The following is a 20,590-nucleotide window of genomic DNA, read 5'->3' on the forward strand; positions in this document are numbered from 1 at the left end:
CGCTATTCAGCGTTTATTCGATATATTTAATGCTTTCCTATTCCATCATTATTTCATTGCTTCCTTACACACAATTCAATTTCCTCATTTGCTTAGCAATTTCCCAACTCAAACAGCAGCACACTGTTCGCATTGCATAAAAATTGCTGCTAATGTAAACTCATATTTCCATTAAATATCGCAAAATTGTTGAGTAAAACAAACTCGAAAAGGAAGTCAGGTAAAAGCGATAAATGTGAAAATTTGCGAAAAATCATGCATTCAATGACTTGCATAAATGTCTTTGCTCGTTTAACGCATCGATTGACATCGAAAATATAAATATACTCATAAACATTCGTGCGGCATGACACATGCTACAATTGGCACACATACTGCAAGTCACAACCATTTATCTTGACAAGTGGAAATGTAGAAAAAAAATTTCAACATCTGCGTTAAAATTTCTGTTTATGTGCGTTCATGTGTATGAGAGTGTGTGTGTGCTTGAACTTAGCGGAAGTGGTGAAAGCTTGCGTCTAAAACCTTCGGAAGCGGTCGTTGAAAAATATTTTAGTGTGCGGCAGATTTTAATTTCTTACTAAAACCAGGGCGTAAAGTTATAATAATTCCATATGTTTTTTATATAGCATTTCTAGACAATAATTCTCTACTATTGTTTTTCATAGATGAATTAAGACTCTAGCGTAATAGTTTGATTCAATAGAATAAATGAACATCGTGAAGAGATGTGTCAATTCAGCTATGTCCACCTGTGTGTATATACGCCAGCTCGTCCCTCATTTTTTTAAAGTATCGAACCTTTCTTACCTCAAGGAGCTATTTATTTGTCAGAACCGCTGATAACGGAGCACTATAACATATATATGTATATATATATAAGAAAAACTTTTTTATTATACGATATATCTTTACGACATTTGGCATGGAATATTAGCTAAGATAGCTTTACAATCTCTGAATAATGTTTTCAATTCGGAACACTATAGTATATAGCTGTCATATAAACTGATCAAACAAAATCATGATAAATAACTTTTTGAACCCTTTAGCGCCATGACACCTGTAATACAGCTTCAGTGCAATTTTGTGTTTTTAATATTTTTTTAAAATATTTATCTCCATTAAAAATGTTCACTGGCTTCAGTTAAAAAACTTTTCAAATCACGTGACACACTAATAACATGAAAACTCCAATGCGTCTAATTCCACACAGAAACAGAAAAACAAAAACAATTTAATTGACAACTGTTACGTGCCTTCAGTTTTCTGCAATTAAATAACTTTTAAAGCATTTTATACGCTGCTGTCTGCAAACTTTTCAAAAGCCACAATGTCTGGATGCATGAGCATACGAGTATGTGAGCTAACCATAGATTCGAAAGCTAAAAAAATTATAAGGAAATATATCTCTAGCAAACAGAAACAAAGCTTATTAATAGCTTGTAATCCCAACCACTTGTCGCCCACTGTCTGTCGCCTCAAGCAATTTATGTTGGTCAAGCACACACATGTGCACATTTATATATGTGACAGGTATGAAACAAGTTTGTCACATTTCTATTATGCTTGAATTACTCACAGATAAGTGCTTATGTAACATATGTGTGGCTGACAGTCATTATATCAGTTGTATGCCTTTGCACACATATGTATGCCGGTCGTATGAATCAGTCGTGCTTTCGTGCTGTCTATATATTACGAAAGTTTTCTGACAAATTGACACATAACAGCGAACTACTGACAGATACTATGTCAATTTAGTACATTTATTAAAATACTTACATTCATATGTGAGTAATTACTGCAATAAGATGTGTAGTTGCTGCGGAAAGGTGATTATAATATGTCTGTCTGTCTTCTAATAGCTTTTAAGGCAAACAATTGATAAAACTGTTGGAATTCCCAATTATATTCATTAATATAGATTACCACAATTTAGTGTTAGACTATTATTAGCTTGGGTGGAGTAAATGAATAAGCCAGCGAGGTTATCTGTTAGAGCTACGTGACGTATGAGTAACATGTGAAATTAAATGGGGAGGAAAATTGTTTCGATATTATTTCTAAGAAAATTGCTATATTGTAATAATTCATCATATTGTATTCCCCAAATTTAAATAGCAGTAAAATATTTGTCAAAAGTCAACATAGAGTTCCAACCCAGTTAAAAAAAATTAATAAATATTTATTCAAAACAAATAAAAATTAAAATTTAGTAGAGAGATTCTGTAATTTTACTGCTTTAAAATGCAAAATTCTCTAATTTGTGAATGTTTTATAGAATATCATACTCTCATATATGTCAATTATATACAACATATGTACGCGTGTATGCATAAAAGTATAATAATACTGATTTATAGCGTAGGATATGACCCAGGAATTTTTATAGAATTATTTCACAGCTTTGATAGTAAAAACTGGTGAATCAGGTATTATTTCCTTGTTATACAAATATTAATTTTAATATTCCAACTTTTCTATAGCATAAGTTTGACTTTTAAGTTTCAATAGAAATTTTTTAAAAAGAAATTAGTAATCCAAATAAAATCTGAGAAAATCGGGGTAAAAAGTCTGCTAAAGGTTTGAGAATTTATTTAGATTTTCAATATGTCATTTCAAGTTGTCTGAAAATATATTTTTTACACAAGTATATGCCTGAGTGCAAAAAACATTTTGGTGATAAGGAACTTAACCTCAAAAGGTCATATTGGTACTAATCAATAATTTTACTGTACTCGGAAGAAAGCTTAACCATACGCTAGTAGGCAATTCAAAATGAATTTAATGAAAACTTTGATATTTTTCATACTAGCTGGAAAAGTTTGGAGAAATTCCGCTTATAAATTAGTCTTTATAGAAACTTACACATAAAAACATTCTCTCTGATAACGTTTCTAAAAATCTATGCATTTGAAAGCACGACAACGTCAGTGATGATTGTCTAAGCAAATGCCCTAGCTTTAAATACCTTTATCATTTTAAGCAAGTTTAAGCACTTATTGCCTTAAAATCCCCAAAAATTTATCAGAAAAGTATAAAAATCTTACTCTGGCCAACATTCAGCCATTTCCAAATCTTCAAGTCTATTTAATTAACCTTAAATTACTTAATCTAAAACTAAAAAGATTTGGAATTTTTGTTTTGGATTTTCGTTGCGCTTTTGGACAATAAAAGCAACCGACCTTAATTTACTCAATCTAAAACTATGCAAATTTAGAGTTTATGCTTTCGGTTTTTGCAGTGTTTTTAGACAAATAGTATGAATTACTATTAGTTCTAAAGCAGTAAATTTATTTCTTTTAAAATTTGTGGCTTCAAAATTTTAGTTTTTCTAAAAATATTTAATTTTTATTTAATAAAATAAATATTTATTTTCCAGCTGAAATGATAATTTAATTTGCTGAAAAATGTTATATATCGCGTATAAAAATTTTTTTCATTTATACAAGTATCGAATATATATATAATATATTTTTTAATCAAAAAAAATACTTTTAATAATCCAAAAAAAAATATAAATTGTTATCAGTAAAGAAAATAATAATTTAAAAAATTTTTCCATACATCTTAAAAATTTTGGCAAAAACTCTGCTGAGTAGTACCACCCTACATTAGCTGGCATGCCATGACGTATACGCAACCTGCATACACAGCTGTCATGCATGACTCATTAGTCAAGATGACGTAGACGCTGCATTATTCAGAACAACATACATTTATACGTACTACGTAGTAACGTATATCACGCTTTTATAATTTAACATTTTTTATATATTTTTTTGGTTTCTTACTTTCGTCATAAGTTTCCAAAAATATTTATGAGAGTGTATTTATAATTTGTACTTGAATTGTATACTTGTAGATATATAAATCTGTCAAATTTTCTATTTAAGGTTTAGCTAAAAATAGCAAAAACTTGCGTTACAGAAAGTAATAAAAGAATTACGAATTACTGTTATAAAAATATAGTGTTTTCTACTTCCGCCTAAAAATATTTTTGGTTTTTTTTTTTTATTTTTAGCCAACTTTTGGCTGTGCGTGAGAATTACAACTTTGATTACTTTTTATTAATAATTTATGTTCAATAAGTGTCAGTTTTCACACTTTGCTTGTACGTAAATTTTTTCTCGGCAACAAAAATGTTATACCATACTAACAAGCATTAAGTAAATGTTTTACTCTTGTAAAAATTAACAAATAAATCGAAAAACCAAACACTTCACTTAGGCAAACCGCTTGCTTGGTAGCATTAACGCACTGTTTACCTTTTTCTAACCACTATATTACTACAAATTCGTATAGAAACCCCGCATATATGCACTCAAACAGTCATTTGTTGGCAACCCAACCCATTCACTCATTTCACTGCATTTTTTGTAAAATATTTGTTTGTAATTCAAAAATGTAAAAAGTAGAAAACAATGACTCACTGCGTTCGGTCTTTGACATGCTCATCGAACGTTCCGTTTTGCGCCAATGCCGGTACCACGTTTTCGATTGGAAGAACTGCAATAGACTGGAAGTGGTGCTGCGTCCACCATCGTTGCTTTGTTGCAACAGTTGCTGTTGCTGTTGCAGCTTATTTGTTGTTGTGGTTGTCGTTTTTGACGACGTCGTAGTTTTCGTATAAACGGTCATGGTCTCCATACGTTTGGCGACTCGTTCAATTTCGGACGAGCGACATGACGATGTGTCCTCTAGCGAGGAGCTGCGCCGTTTCGCGCCACGACCCAAACACACACAGCTACGCAGCATTGTTTTAGGCTAGTGTGGGTGGCGGTGTGTGTGCGAGCGGTGAGTGCGATATATGTTGTTTTTTGTTTATTTACTTTATGTTCTATTATAAGGGGGAATATTTGTATTTTCTCTACTTTTCAAAGAACTTCTGCATATGTTTCGGTGTATGTGTGCATTCATTTATACACCGTACTGTTCTTTAAATTATTTTTGTTGTGTAATTTTCTTGTAATGCTAGTTTCTTTACAACTTTTTTGGTTTCTCAGCGAACAAGTGCCACGCAGCTATGTCATTCTTAAGCGCTTTGAGTGACATTTGGAGGTGTGAAGCTTTGACGACCGCATGTATAAACAGGTGGGTGCTGTTGTGGGCCGCTATAGCGCATTGCCACCCGTATGCCGTTGACCGGCCATTGCTTTTTACTTCGTGCACAATTGGCGCGTGAGCTGTTCACACTGACATTCTTTAATTAATTTTTATATTTTTTCGGTTGCATACTGGCTTTATTTTGCTTATATTTTTGACAGCTTTCTTACAACTGTGTGGTTAAATTTTGTAAAAAAAATTATTAAAATATACTGCTACGGTATTAGTAATGTGCAATAGATATTTTTTAAATTCTTTTATTTTTTTATTTTGCGTTTAAATTATAACATCAAAAAATTTTTTATTTAAAAATAAAAAAAATTTTAAATTTTTAATATATTAAAATATTATGGTATATAATATATATAAATACACAAGACATAAATTAAGAAAAATTATACTCAAAAATGTTTTTTTTTAATTTTTTTTTAATTTTGAAAAATTATAAAAAATTCTTAATTTTTATATAAAAGCACCACCGTTCACTAAATTTAATTTGTTTAACTATTACATAAAATATATTTCATTGCTATCTATTAATTTATAATAATATACATATGTACAGACATTTATCTGCTTGCCGTTTTTGTAAACTGCACGTAGCAAACAAATACCATTTTTCCAATTAATGTCGGCTTATGTTTTAATAGCCTTTTGCCACATGTCAAAGTGGTCAATACTACAGACGCGAAAAAGCTAACACTATATATATGTAAATGACATTTGCGTTAAAAAAAGCGCATTTTGATGTACTTTGTTGTTGTTTATATAAGTTTATACATATTCACGTAATAGGTTTGTATAAAAGTAGATATTAAAATGCTTTAAACAACAACACAATTAAAATTTTGTGTTCAATTATGTAGCTACATAGATATACAGATGTATACGTGCATAATACACACACATATTTTTACACACCACAATTTTAGTCACTCATGTAGATGATCAATATGTCATTATCTATTAATATGTAGGCAGTATTATGCACATATTTATACAAAATAAATTTTTAATTACTTTTTTATTTAAGAAATTGGCGCAGCAATTTAATTTTCTGTCATTACGGTAGATAATCACTTTAGATATTTCTGTCAATCACTCACATTGCGGTATTTAACTCATTAATATGCAGTGTTGCGTGGGAAGCATTTACTGTCAGCTAAAAATAGAAGAAAAAAGAGATGGATTATAAAAAAAAAATAATTTTTAATACGCTGTAAAGATACATACTTCTGAAGTTATAAAACTTAAGTTACTAAGCAAAACTCAAGTTAATTTTATTAGAACATTCGAGACTCGAACCAACATGTCAAATTACTGTAAAACAAGCATATTCGCAGAGTTTTGCTACATAGGAAAATATCTACAATGGCTAAAGTCGACTTAAGTCATTTTTTTAGCTTAAATTTATTATATTGCTATTCGTAAGTAGTAAATTACTTTCACTATTATGATAGATAATAGATAAATGACTTAACTTTCATAATATATCTGATATGGAATAATATTTATTATGGTATACATTCGAGGAACCGCTACACATATGATCTTCAACAGAAAACATTTATTAAAAATTGTCTGAAAGAGTTAGGTATGATTGGTCGACATTTTACTTTTAACTCACTTCTGGCATAAGCGATAATCGGTTCCCCCAAGAAAGTGGTAAGTTTCAGTATATGATTTAGAAGTTAAAATCTATACTTTGACTCACTGATTATAAAAAAAGAAGAGTTTTATATTATCAAAATCTGGATTTGATCTGATCTGACTTCCATTCCTAGCTTCATTAAGAATATTATACAGTAGTCCAAGTGCAATTCCCACCTTAAGTGTCAGTTATTGAACCTAACCTAAGTTTTATCTTCAAAACACATATACCATACCTATTCAAAGTACAGAGGTGTCCATAATAAGTTCCTTAAGTGAGAGAAAAGTAGTGAGTTCCCTCAAATAAATGCGACAGGTCAAGGATGAGACCGCTATTAGTCACAAAAAAGCGTAAGAATAATGCCGTTTTCGGTATTTTTAGATGGTTTGGATATTATATTTTGTTCGACTATTTTTTCTGAAAATACAAGCTACACATTTTATATACCGTACGGTTACAAAAGGAAACTAATCGTTTTCATGCTTTTACGGACTACTCAGCTTTTCTACTTTAATTTCTTTTAAATCTTACCACAATATTTCACAGCTAATCAACCTCCACTCATACCAGCCAAATAAATACACAAATTGCAAATGAGTTAAAATGGAGTCCTACGAAATTACAGAATTGATCTCTTAAAACAGTGACAGGAATAATAAATAAGTAAGGAACAGCTTAACTAGCGAACATAAAAGCAATATTATCCTTAATTCACACATACAAGCAAAAATCCATGCCTCTATTTACACATAAATAAATACCTTTAGAATTTTGTGCACCATTAACCTAGAAAACAATTCCAACAACATTTTTGGCGCACCACTTAAAAGTTAGACCGTCAAATAGAGCATAACGGCGAAAGGTTTGAATGGTGGAAAAAAATCAATACAACTACCAGCCAAAACATAAAAAACAAAAGCAACAGTATAACAATGAAAATTGTTACAAAATTTCGAAAACATTTGGAGCAAAAATTTTGTGTGTGGGTGGCGTGCGAGCGGATAAGGCAATGCCGTGGGTAATAACGCGCACAAAAATTGAAACGCAAAGCTTTGGGAAAAGTTTCGCCGCTTGTCCTGCTGGCAGCATGAAGAGTTTATCGGCGTTTGAAGCGAAACCACTAAAACATAGTTGAAAATTTCGTTTTAGCAGAAAAGGTGAAATACGGATATACGGATTTATAAGTTGGTTAGAACGTAAGCTGTGAACGGCTGATAAGCTATAGCGCGAAAAAGTGTTGAGAATGAAAGCAAAAGTAAAACATTAAACGCACGCCAACTCACGGCAATAGAAGTCATAGAGAAACGCACGCAGCAGCTAATTTAGATACGCGAACAATGCATGCGTTGAATGGACTGTTGGACGCAAAAGCAAAAATCCAATAATTTATTGTTACTTAACAGTAAATGTGCTTAAACGTCGACTAACAAACTTTGTATTCTATTCAATGAGACTTCTAAGATCAAGGATTCAAAATCAGCTGGTCTTTAGTCTATCTTCAAGCACACTGTTTTATACGCTTGAGTTGATTCGCTTTTTCGCCAACATGTTTCCACAACGTAGCCACTAGTTCGTTACAAGCAACTAAGTAGTTCCAATTAGGTGTGTTAGGTGTATTGTTAGCACTTGAAAAGCCTTACCGTACGCAAATATGATTTCCATCGCCTCGAGTTAGATATTTGAAATTGCCGTCTGCTCTCTATATATTGCTAATGTATCCGTTTCGAAGTTTGAAGAAGTCGGTTACTTCTTACATACTCATAAGTTACTATGCCTTCCCTATACCAGTTGCAGAAGCTGAGCACAGTATTCTTCTGATACAATTTTCAAACGCACTCTCTATAAGTGTAGCTTAAGTTTTTTGAAATTACACGTTTCGACTTCACATACATTTTTCCGTTTCAGCTGCAGCGTCCGTTCCTTCAGCACCTTCATAAAAGTTATTTTTCTCTTTGGATCCGAAAAAACCCAAGTATATTCCCAAATGCTCGGAGAGAATGACGTGTAAGGAGAATTATGGATGCCTTTTGGAATTTCGACTGTCACACGTTCAGCCAGATCTGCAGATAAAGCCTAACGGTGTTTTGTAATTAAAAATTCATAATCAAGGGAAGTACGTGCAAGTAGTTCTCTGTTTCGTAAAGCTCCACCATCTAGCAACCAGATAAAATATGTGTATTCCTACCAACTTTAGCGCTTAAATCTTTGAGCACATTTTCAATATGGGTAAAAATCAGAGGAAGAACCTTTATGCGATCTCAGACTTCGCACAAAAAATTAAATACCTTACGCATACTTTTCGACCTACTGTATCTCCCTATTTACCTACACTAAACGCCGCCATCACGCATTCATTCATTGCGTCATTTTCCTTGCGTTGACGGCACGACTTTTGCTTTTCCATATTCCGGCTATTTTTTCAGCCGCTAAACGGAAATGCGATTACCATCGAGCGGCCACGGCCCTCAGGTACATGCTGCGAAACAATTGTTTAGTAAAATTATTTATACTGTCGGTTTGTGTCCTTTTCAACGCACAGGCAGTTAGTCAAAACACATTGCTTGTATTTAGGTTGTGTTTTGATTGAATGCCTATCCACCGCCACGCGACCCCGACAGTGTGGCGGTGGCCTTATTTTGACATTTGCATATTTTCTTCATTTTTATTTTCTCGATTCCTTTTTATGCTCTTTCCTGCCAGTTGCAGATTTATTTTTTTTTCTTTTAACTGCGAAACAAGTATTTTCGCGTAGTGCCATAAATGTGCTCATTATGTTCGCTGTGCGCTGATTAAATGAGCCAAAAATAATTGAATTAAAAAATGAGAATTTATGCGTGCACATAAATTAATGTCTTCGTCTGCAACTCGTTGCATGCACATAAAATACTGCTGTCGTCTTAGCGCGGCCAATCAGCATTTTAAGTGCCTACGTTGAAATTTGATATAACACTTGAGTTTCTCTGCTCGCTCTTCAAGTCACGGCCTGTGTGTGGGTGTAGGAAAGGTAGGTGTATCGAAGGCAGTCGACTTGCTGAAATTTGAAAAATTAAGCGTTTTCAGCTATATACGAACCAAAAACCTTAAGATAACAACAGAGAACATAATATTTTTCTAGCTTGCTCGGAAAATGTGGGAGTCTTTCAGTGGAGAATCGCTTTAGACTAATATTTTTTTGGAATTTGGGTTTTACTACCGTGATTTCATGCTAACAGATATGATCCAAAGGCAGAAAGCGATCACCAAATGTTTACAAATAACTCTGAGCATTTAATAACAACAATGTTTATTTATTCCATATCAAGTGGCTAAAGCGACAGTCTATGTCGAAATGCGTTGTTTACATAACGAAAATTCAACCAGGATACAGAACTGATTACTATTTTCATATCAAAAATCCTAAATTGTTGTTAGGTTAGGTTAGTTATTAGTTTGGGGGAATATTACACTCTTGAGGGTCATTGTCTACGTATAAATTCGAGATTCGTTTATAAAAACCTAACTACTACTAAGCTTTTCATTTCAACAGGGGAATACAATCAGCGCTCACATACACAACTATACCACTAACATTCTCTTATCAATGCACTCACCGCTATGGGCAACAAACGCATCTATTCATCAACCAGCTAACAGACCAAAAAGCCAATAAGCCACAGGCATTGTCATTGTCTACGCCATGGACGTGATAAGCGCCCATAGAAACAGTGGAGCACCGCAACGGCTAATGACTTTATCACCCATTACCATAGTTACGTTCAATTAAGTTTAATAAGCGATAATGCTACCAAAGCAGCGGCTGCATTTGAGTGATAGTCGGATGCACGAGCTGGTGCAAGGATGTTATAAGCAGAGCTTTGCAGATACGTTATGAGCATTAGATATAGCTGTGGTGCACACTGCTATTGCAATTGTTTGTGTGTTAATTATTGTCGCGCGCACGAGCGACAACAACACCAGTTGGCGTATACCAAAGTCAGTCGCTGAACAGTTAAAGCTTACCTAAACACTGGTTGACTGATGCATTTAAGTGGTCGAGGATAGCTAGTGGATTGCACGCGCTAAGCTGCTGGAGTAAGCATTTAATGCGGATTGCAATTATTGTAATTATTTAATTTACTAAATATATGGGATATTAATGAGCGGGTGTGAGTAGAAGAGGGATAAAAAGAAGAAATAACGTTCACTTCGGCTGCATTTCTTGCAGCATAAAAGGGTACAAAAAGAAAGAGAAAAAGAGAGAAAGTCAACTACAGAATTTAAACATTTCACTCTCCAGTAGTAACGAGTTATCTTAAAACACAAACAACAAATAACAGAGATTTTCCAGGATATATGTTATATGTTTTTAACCACTCTAAAATATAAATCAACCTTGTTCTGGGAAGCTGCCTTTATGTCAAAAATCAAAATTCTGATTAGTCCTTCGATCATCACCTTTATTAATTATAGTATTAATAAAATTTTTGGTTTTGAGATAATTTTAAAGAAATATCTTTCTAACCGCCAGGCACCCTCCTTCCGCCGAGATATTTCTTTATTCACTGGATCAATGTTAGAATATCAATGTTAGGAAAATATTTTTGAAAGAATTTTCGAACCTTTTTTGCTCTTGTGCGTCACTTAGAGAACACGACAGCCAGAACAAAGCTAGAAATATGTTCACAGCAGACATGTGAGAAAAAGCGAGGTCAACAAAAAGTTAAATTGAGCGTAATTTACGACTGCTCAGCTGAGCCGCATTATATTACGAAATAAAATAACTACAACTTCTTTGCTGCAAACCCAAATCGAAAAAACATTAACAATGATTATTGAAAACATTTTTAAACTTTAGTTTCGTAAATTTATTCGTGTTTTATTTATATTATTCTTGTTTTTTGTAAACGAACCCAGCGCATGTTAGAACTCTACTTTTGACTACCTAACACAAACAAGCCGCGTCTATGCAGAAGAGCAGTGCGTGCTACAAAAATTGGTATTTGAATTCCGACAGCTTTAATTGCTTTTTTAATTAATTCCGACATGCACGATTATTTCGATGCAAAGTTTAGTGGTGACACATGCACGACTACAATGCGCCTAAATACACGTGCATACGTGCAAACACGAATAAACGAGCACATTTGTAGGTTATGTGCAAATAGCTATATGTACACACAAAGACATTTTACCAGAACACACATGGATATTCCTAGCAGTAAGCACACTTAACTAAATAGAAAACGAAAGTCATATATACATATCACACACAAATATACTTATGTGAGCAGAAAGCGACAAAGTAATATATATATTTGTATGTAGACTAACGGCATACAACTAAGTTACCTTTAGTAATATATTTATGCTTATTTGATGGGTGAGAAAATCAAATTTCCGAAATACATTAAATGTGCAAGTTTTTTATGGCGACTCACGCCGACATAGTGCTTGCGTGTACGTGGAATTTAAGGCACACATACACTTACATGCACACACATAGCGACACGCTTAAATTAACGGCAACGGCTGATAGCGCTTTTAACGCCTTTAAGATGCCTAATTTAAATTACATCGAAAATATAGAATACGCTCGGGCGAAATTCTGCCGCAAGTGCTGAAGAGCTAATGGCAAAAGTATTTAAGAACATTTTGCCACCAAATGTGGAGGTTGTTGCGGCAAACTAGGTTGAAAACTACACGCAAGTAATGCTTGAGACGTTGATGGTTGGTGTAATACTCGCATTTGAAAGGTGATTAGAGGCTGACGCACGCAAGGTGTAGATGTGTAATTTCACTCCTCTAAGTGTTTTCTTAAGGATGTGTGAAGAATACACACATACATACACAGAATATGTGTAGGCAGTAGCACGCAGGCTTTTCGTACGCTGCGTAAATTAACGGTAAAAATTGTGATGCTTGCTGCATCTGTAGGTACATCAAGCATCAGACGCGTGTTAATGAAAGTAATTTACGCTTACCTAGATAAGTGTGATGAGCATTAATGCTTATTATTGCTTGCCACATCACGCAGTTTTGATTCATTCATTGACTATTTGGGGGATGATTCAGTAGATGTACTAATTAGATTTGAAGACACGTCTGCTCAAATGAGGCTCTAGAAAATGTGTATACCTAGGTTGTGGCGAATAAATTAGTCTTATCTGTATAATTTTATATTACAGTAATGATCTGAGTTATTGGGTAGATGTTCATATCGTAGGTAAGGATATTAGATGTTATCATTTCTAATGTAGTCTGTTCACTGATTCTGTCTTCAGTTTTCGCTTGCCATTTATTTTATACACTATCTATCACATTTACATTGCTGTGGTTGTAGTTTTTGACTAATATTTCTCTGTGAATATGTCTATTAATATTGTATTATTTAATTTCATAATATAAACACTCTTCTAACCAAAATTGTCCTACAAATATAATATGTGATTGTGCAAGTTAACAGTACACACATTTTTGGCTAACATTTCTCTGGTAAAATGAGATTTTGACACTTAACATTACTAACAGCATTCAAAGCCAACATTTCTTACTAAAAATCTGATTCTGTAAATTAACATTATATACAATATTTTTTTTAACATTTCTCTGTTAATATGACATTTTTTAAATTACACAGTGAAAATATAGCCTTCTCAGCCTAAATTCTATATTCGTACATATATTGCTGATTATGTGACTTAATAATACATAGTTTCGGCTGCCATATAACGGACCACTCAAAATCAAAATAAAGATCTTCTTATACTCTTTTACGCTATAAAAAAATTTTGACCAAATATTTTTCTACAAAATTCTACAACGATTCTGTAAAAACTCTAACAGCCAACATTTCTATGTTAAAATTCATAGAAACGTAAATGAAATAGTAAAAACATAAACTGTAAAGTAATAATCCTCAGATACTATTTACTATAGTTTCACTGGCAAGGACTTGATAACATTTTACATCGCATCAAAAGATATAAAACATTAACATTTTACAAAGCATCAAAATAAAATATTTCTTTTACAGAAAGGCATCATTTTTGTTGGCATTTCTCTCATGGAAAGGACTTATAATCATTAGCAAAATTATAAGCATTTCGAATGAAAACGAGTTAAAAACTTTGCGAAAAGAGATTTCGTGTTCCACGCCACTCAATTTTTGCAAAAGTCATAGCGCCTCTACTGTTCACAAAGAGCTCATACCTCACAGTATTATTTCTGCCTGTGCATTTATACATATTCTGGTGATTTAGTGATATGTGCAATATTAATATCACGCTAAAGGCAGATTTACGCAATAGCATATACATTTAATTAGTTATTCCCAAAGTATAGTTAAACCCAAATGACAAGCACTTAATGCTATTCAGTGAATATTAATTGAAATGGGCACTAAAATGCAAATAATCTGTTAATTAAATTTATGTTGCCGCTGGTTAATTGCAAATTTTATTATACAAAACAATGTTAAGCAATGTACAACAACACTCTATAGGTATTGCTTTGTGTAAAAATGCTCAAAATGTATTTAACAAACTGGTTTTGAAGTGCTACAACAAATTTAAAGTGGCTCCTTATACCACCACGGCGTATGCGCAACATTTTCGCTGTTCACAGCTCTGCATTGAACTTTTATGGTGTTTATGATTTGCATGCAAATTGTTAGCCTTTTACAGCTAGTAAATATTAGTTTTAGTTCAATTATATTAAATTGATAATAATAATATAGATAGACATAAATTTAATTTTATCAAAATATTTTAGGTTTGTGTAATTTGCTCTGAATTCGTTCCGAACTCTAACAAATTCTTAATTTTTCAAGTAGAAACAATTTATTTTGATATGGAATGACTTGATTGGTGCAAAATTACTATGAAAATGCTAAAAATCATAGCAGTTTCATATCAAAGGGTATTATATATTTATTTTTTTCTACGTGTAATGCCACAATACATCCCAGCTGGGTTCCCCACAACACTGTATAAAATAAAGTACACAATTAAGAGACAACAATTGTTTATTATGATATTATAAAAAGCTATATATCAATAATATATTATATTCTTTTCTACCTATAGTAATGCAATGACAAGAGCTTCGAAAATTATGAACACATTTACTCAAGCATTGCAGTAAAATATTTTGTAAAAAAAATATACATACAACAATGTTAACAAATATTTGATGCACGAGCAAAAAAAATTGAAATTAAGTTTGTGACAAAAATTGATCGATTTCGTTGCGGATGCGTTCGGACCGTCATCAGAAGATATTTATTTTTTGTAGAAGTGTTATTACTCATGTGGCATACATAATGCTTGAATGTGAAACACACGCAAGCAATTAAATTGACAGATTGTGCAAACAATAACAAATGGAAAATGTCTACGCGTAACTGCACACGCATGTCAGCAAATAACTGTGAATACTCAGTAAATATTTTGAGATATGTATATACGACGCTTACAAAATTCGTGTGGCAAAAGAGTCATACAAATTGAACGATCAAAATCAAGTTCTTATATTGAAAAATTAAGTTCTTGTATGGAAAACTTTTTGATTTGACGAAATATTTTCAGGAATGGCTTAGGAGATTAACCTAAGCAACGCTACAATCTTCAAAAAGTATTTCCTGATCAGACCTTCATAGCACATGCCGTAATTAACTGTAATACGAATTGACTAATCAAACCAAATTTTTGTATGAAAACTTTTTTATTATTATTATTTTATTATGTCTTGTTTTTTTGGTTTTTATTTTATTTTTGGTCTTTAAAAAGCTATTGAAATGAAATTGAATTGAATTTTTGTTTATCATACTCATTTTACAGTTTTAAATTTCAAAATATGTATATATACCTAACTAAATTTGGTAATAATCCTGATCATTACAAGGCATTCAACTTTGTTCAAATATGTTTGATGTATATAGCAATACGCCTGAATGTAGGCAACGTTTTGTTTTTTAATTTCATTTAACTGCGTTATTTCAACTATTTTGTCATAAGGTATATACTCTATTTGTGGATTATTTTCCCGAAATAAACGATTTATTAGAAAGATATTTCATACGGAAAACTTCTTATAACATTTGAAGGCTTGAGGCATTTTAAAACATAGCCGAAACTTTTCGTATTAATTTAAACTAAAACCTTGCATACATTAAGGCTGAAGTTAAATAGTTTTTGCAAACAAAATAAACATAGATCCAAGAAAATATTTTAAACGTAAAAAATAATGAAATTATCTTCTTCAAGTTGTGATTGAATTCCAGACACAAGAAATTTAATAGACTCAAATGCTTGACAATTACTTCATAAATCATTCTTCGAATGTTGGCTGGGATTTCGAGTTATATATTGATATTCTCTTCCACATGCATTAAAGTGAGCATATCACATACACCTACATATCTTTGCGGTATATAAGGAACATTACGACATATACATACATAGGCATCCTAAAATGAAATATATGGTGTATTCAATGCGACCATTTGAATTATACAATGTGATTAAGCTGAGTATTTTCACAACAACACCAACAGAGATATACAAAAATAATGCGCACAATTCGCTTAATGCAAAATCTTTGGCTGATGATGAACCACATACTCTATAGTCATACACGACTAATAGTTTTTTTTCGAAGATTATTCGAGGGTCTGAGTTGATGTGCGAAATTATTCACTTTACCACAAATAACAGAAAAATGTCAAAAATTCAAACAATAAAAGCGGAAATTAACTGCTTGATGTTGCGTAATTATTATGCGGTGGGAAAGTGGGGGCGAGATGAGCAATTTTAACTACATAGGAAAGTAAGCAACATATTTACAACAGACACATCTGTGTTTATGTACCCAATTACTTAATTCCATAGGGATGGATGCTCATTGGGTTCAAGTTCACGCACACGCTCTTAGCTGCCATTTACCATTTCTCTTTGCTACTATTTTTCTTTTCATATTTGTGTAATAAACCCACTTCCGTGCGCTTTTTTGACAAATGATCACAGCTGTTTGCGTTCCACACGCGTGCTGTCGTTTCGCGGTTGTCTGTAGCGCTGCCCAACTCATGAGCAGTTTACTGATTTCAATCTTCGGTCGGTTAGCGAGTTTTCACAGGCTTTTACATACATATGTTTATGTGTTACGTACACTCTTTTACATAGTTGCCCGTTGAAGCCAACAAACCTCTAGCTTCGTTGCCTTAAGGACCCATTTCGAGAATGTGGTATGACAAATGTACACATCATTGTATTGCTGCCTTATTGCCGAACTCTCTGTGGCTACTGTAGGCGTAGTCGTAGCCTCGCTGGCGCACACACGTTCCTCAAATCAACTGCTGCGATAGGTCAGTGCTGCGTTGGTGTACTACCGTTTGACTTGCGGGCAAACGGCGACTCTTGACAGGAGTGACCACATTTAACATCAAGATACTCATACATTCCATATATATAATATATATTTTTAAGATGCTGTGTGTGTGTATTTTGATATTAAACTTCAAAGCGACTGGCAATTTCCGTTAGCTCTCAGTGGTATTAAATTATTGAGAAAAATGTATGCCAAGTTTTCTTTTCATTATAAGATAACAGTGCTATTTATTTGACAATCAAAACCCAAAGCAATGAAAAGAGCACGTACTCTTGTTAACAAGCGCAATGGAAGAGCAAAACTGAAAAATTATTTGCAAATAAATTTAAAGTTCATAAATGCTATTAAAGTACTGATTTCTTTTGAATATTAGTAGCTTGTGGCAAGCAGACATATAGAGCAGAGACCAACGTCTCCAAGCATATTAAAGGTGTGTGTACTCATAGAGTGTTCAATTTTTCTAATAAAAAAAGCTTTAGTAACATGTATCTTGTGCTGTATAATTGTAACGGGTTACGCTATATGGATTTAGAAAGACAAGATTTTGTAGTAAAAATAAACTTCTCAGACTGTTTCGTTAGTGCTTGACTCAGTATTTTCTAAACATGTCAAAGATGGACAACGGCAAATTTTTTTTTTTTTTTTGGCTTCAAGACGAAAAAGCAAGCCACGGGACTGAAAATGTGAAAAGTTTTATGGTCCTTATACCGTATTTATTAGGTCATAAGGTTTTCCGTTGACATGCAGCTGGCTCGATTTTGATATTAGATAATAGTCGCTTTCGGGTGAAGTTACCCTATGGACGTGATTGGAAAAGAGTTTTTGTAAGGGGAAAAGGATACTACCTCCGACGTAAGAATTTCCTATGAAACAAGATATTTTTTCAAGCAGTCTGAAGCGAGATTTGAAATTTTCTAACTATTGTAATAATAAGAAAAAATAGGAAACTGCAAAGCGGAGTACCTTCCCGTTACAATTAAGAGCTCATATTTGAAGAAACTTTCTTAGAACTGTCTATAACCAATTTTTTAGCGTACCAGCGAAAAGAAAAAAATATTGCTTTTTTTTCGACCCACTCTAATATATACATATATATAAATACATTTATATAAAATATATATATATTATTAAAATGTTATTTGTTACTTAGCTGAAAAAATTATGAAAATAAAATGCATGAATGAACCAACCAATTCAATTTCGTGTACCAAAAAGTCTATATATATATATATATATATATATATATATCATATATTTACTTAGCATGCCACACTGTTGCCACTGCCGGCTTGTTAAACTGCTAATATGCGCTATTAAAGTCACTTACTAATATACCACATGCAATATTTTCAAATAAGTTAAATAAACAAAAAAATTTCACTACACTGGAAAGTAATAAAATATTACTGTTTATTTAAGAGCCAACACCTGCGGCATTTTTGTCCAGTAGATTAAACTTTTATTTTCAAATATTTTTTCTTTACCTTTTTGTTTAATATTTTTAATTCGCATACACTCTGCATTAGTAGTTTTTCAATTGCGCTTAAACTGGCTACGAGCCAACAAACATGCACGTATGCGCTTATGCAAAATTTGCTGTGCAAATAAACTGTGAAGCTCTTTGAAAATACAGAAAATACAGAAAAAAACACGAAAAAACCATACGTCATTTCTGGCTATATATAGCGCTTAATATACGTGTGTATTTATATAATATACAGGAATATTCAACATAAAAATGTACATTTATATGTGAGTATGTACTCGTACATAGCATTTTTAAAATATTACTCATACGCAACGTACTACAGAGTGTTGCGGTTTTAGTCAAGTTCACTTACAATAGGTGTATTTATATCTATAGTACTTATGAACATACACACACACACACACACGCATGTCGAATAACTTGATTTAAATTAAATTTGTTTTATTCGTTTTATTTTCAAAACAAAAACTAATAAGCATGCAAATGCACGTTTATGAACATCAGGCATATTTTTACTAATATTATGCATTCATATGTATGACTGAAGGAACACATGCGCACCTAAAGTTATGTAACTATTCACATATGAGACAACATGTGACTTTTTAATATGCATATATATGCTTTCTTTGCAGCTTCCTTCACTAATTTGCATATTCTCAGACGTCTTCACTGAGCTTTGTGTCAATAAGCATAGGAATTTCGCATATATTTGCAGTTTGCAAGACGTGTGTGCGCATAAATTATTTAAACTATTTCCACTGATTTTCTATTAAGGATATTTTTCTTGATTTATTTTGAGCTTGAAAGTTTGCTATAACTGTAGCAGTTGTTTGAAATTTACTTGCAGGCTCGATGCGTGCACGATTGGTGCACGAAAAGCAAATATAAATCATCGCCAGAATGGGGAAAAAATTTATAGTTTAATTTGCGGTTTTCCACTCAAATAAATTGAAATATTTTAATAAATTTGAAAAAATTAAAAGTAAGATATTTAAAGCAGATACTTCTGAATAAAAAAATTTATGTACAAATATTAGTTCCCAATAAGCATTGTTGTTGCTGTAAAAGCATCAATATGTTCCTAACTGTCGAAATGTCAGTTTTCGTCACAGATTTTTTCGGATTTTCAACAAACTTTTTATATATGCGCAACCGCAGCCACTCTCTTACTGTGCCAGCACTAGCTTAAGCCGCAGCTTATACTTTTAGTGCTGGAGAGCTTCAGCTTCTATTCCCACTACAATCGGCTCTACGTAACCGAAACGGACCACATTTTTATACGGCCAAAGACTGTCAATTCGGCAGCATTCCTCCAAATTACTGCTGCGATTTTTTCTGAAGCTACAACAAGGTATCTGGAAGCATAGCCTGACATGCCCTCATCCTAAAGTTCGTTCGTTGAGTTAAAATTTCCCACACACGCGATATTCACTGCTGGCAACTAGTAACGGTCTATAAATTCCTTACAGTATTTTCTCACGAACATCCCAAAAACCGTCTCATCAGAAACAGTCATTGTATAGGGAACTTTACTTGTCGAATATAGGTACCAAACGGATAAAATTTTCTTGAGAATCGGCTATATATATGATAACCTATATTTTTGTGCAAAAAAAACTATGAAGTTTCGATGAACCTCATTTCGGTGTTGAAGATTATTTGATGGAGGTTAAATCCCTTACCAGATCCTGACATTAAGACCATCAACGTAGTACAGACGTAATATTTGATACGTTCATAGAAAAAACCTTTCATCTAATGCTCATGAATTTCAACTAACTAGGCAGAGCCATTTTTACTTACTCAAAAGCACACATTTGTTAGTAGTGGTCGAGATTTCCTATATTCCAAACATTTTTCACATTATCACAGATAATATCCCGATTACTTATTTTTAAGTCTGTGAAGATGTAAAAATATTAAAAATAATATTCAAAACTATTTCATATTCGTGCGCCCACGTTACCGTTACCGTA

At 32.7% G+C, this 20,590-nt stretch overlaps 1 protein-coding gene across 3 annotated transcripts in view; it reads right to left on the reverse strand.

Moving 5' to 3' along the window:
* Positions 1-20,590, reverse strand: part of rdgC (retinal degeneration C) — a 119,087-nt gene that overhangs the window by 63,681 nt on the left and 34,816 nt on the right. For all 3 annotated transcript variants that reach the window (XM_036358084.2, XM_036358082.2, XM_036358085.2), the window contains exon 2: positions 4,437-5,281. In XM_036358084.2, the coding sequence (XP_036213977.2) occupies positions 4,437-4,761 (325 nt within the window). In that variant the 5' untranslated portion in view covers positions 4,762-5,281. The remainder of the gene's footprint in view (positions 1-4,436; positions 5,282-20,590) is intronic.

Source organism: Bactrocera oleae, chromosome 6, assembly GCF_042242935.1.
Source record: "Bactrocera oleae isolate idBacOlea1 chromosome 6, idBacOlea1, whole genome shotgun sequence".
Taxonomy (NCBI): domain Eukaryota; kingdom Metazoa; phylum Arthropoda; class Insecta; order Diptera; family Tephritidae; genus Bactrocera; species Bactrocera oleae.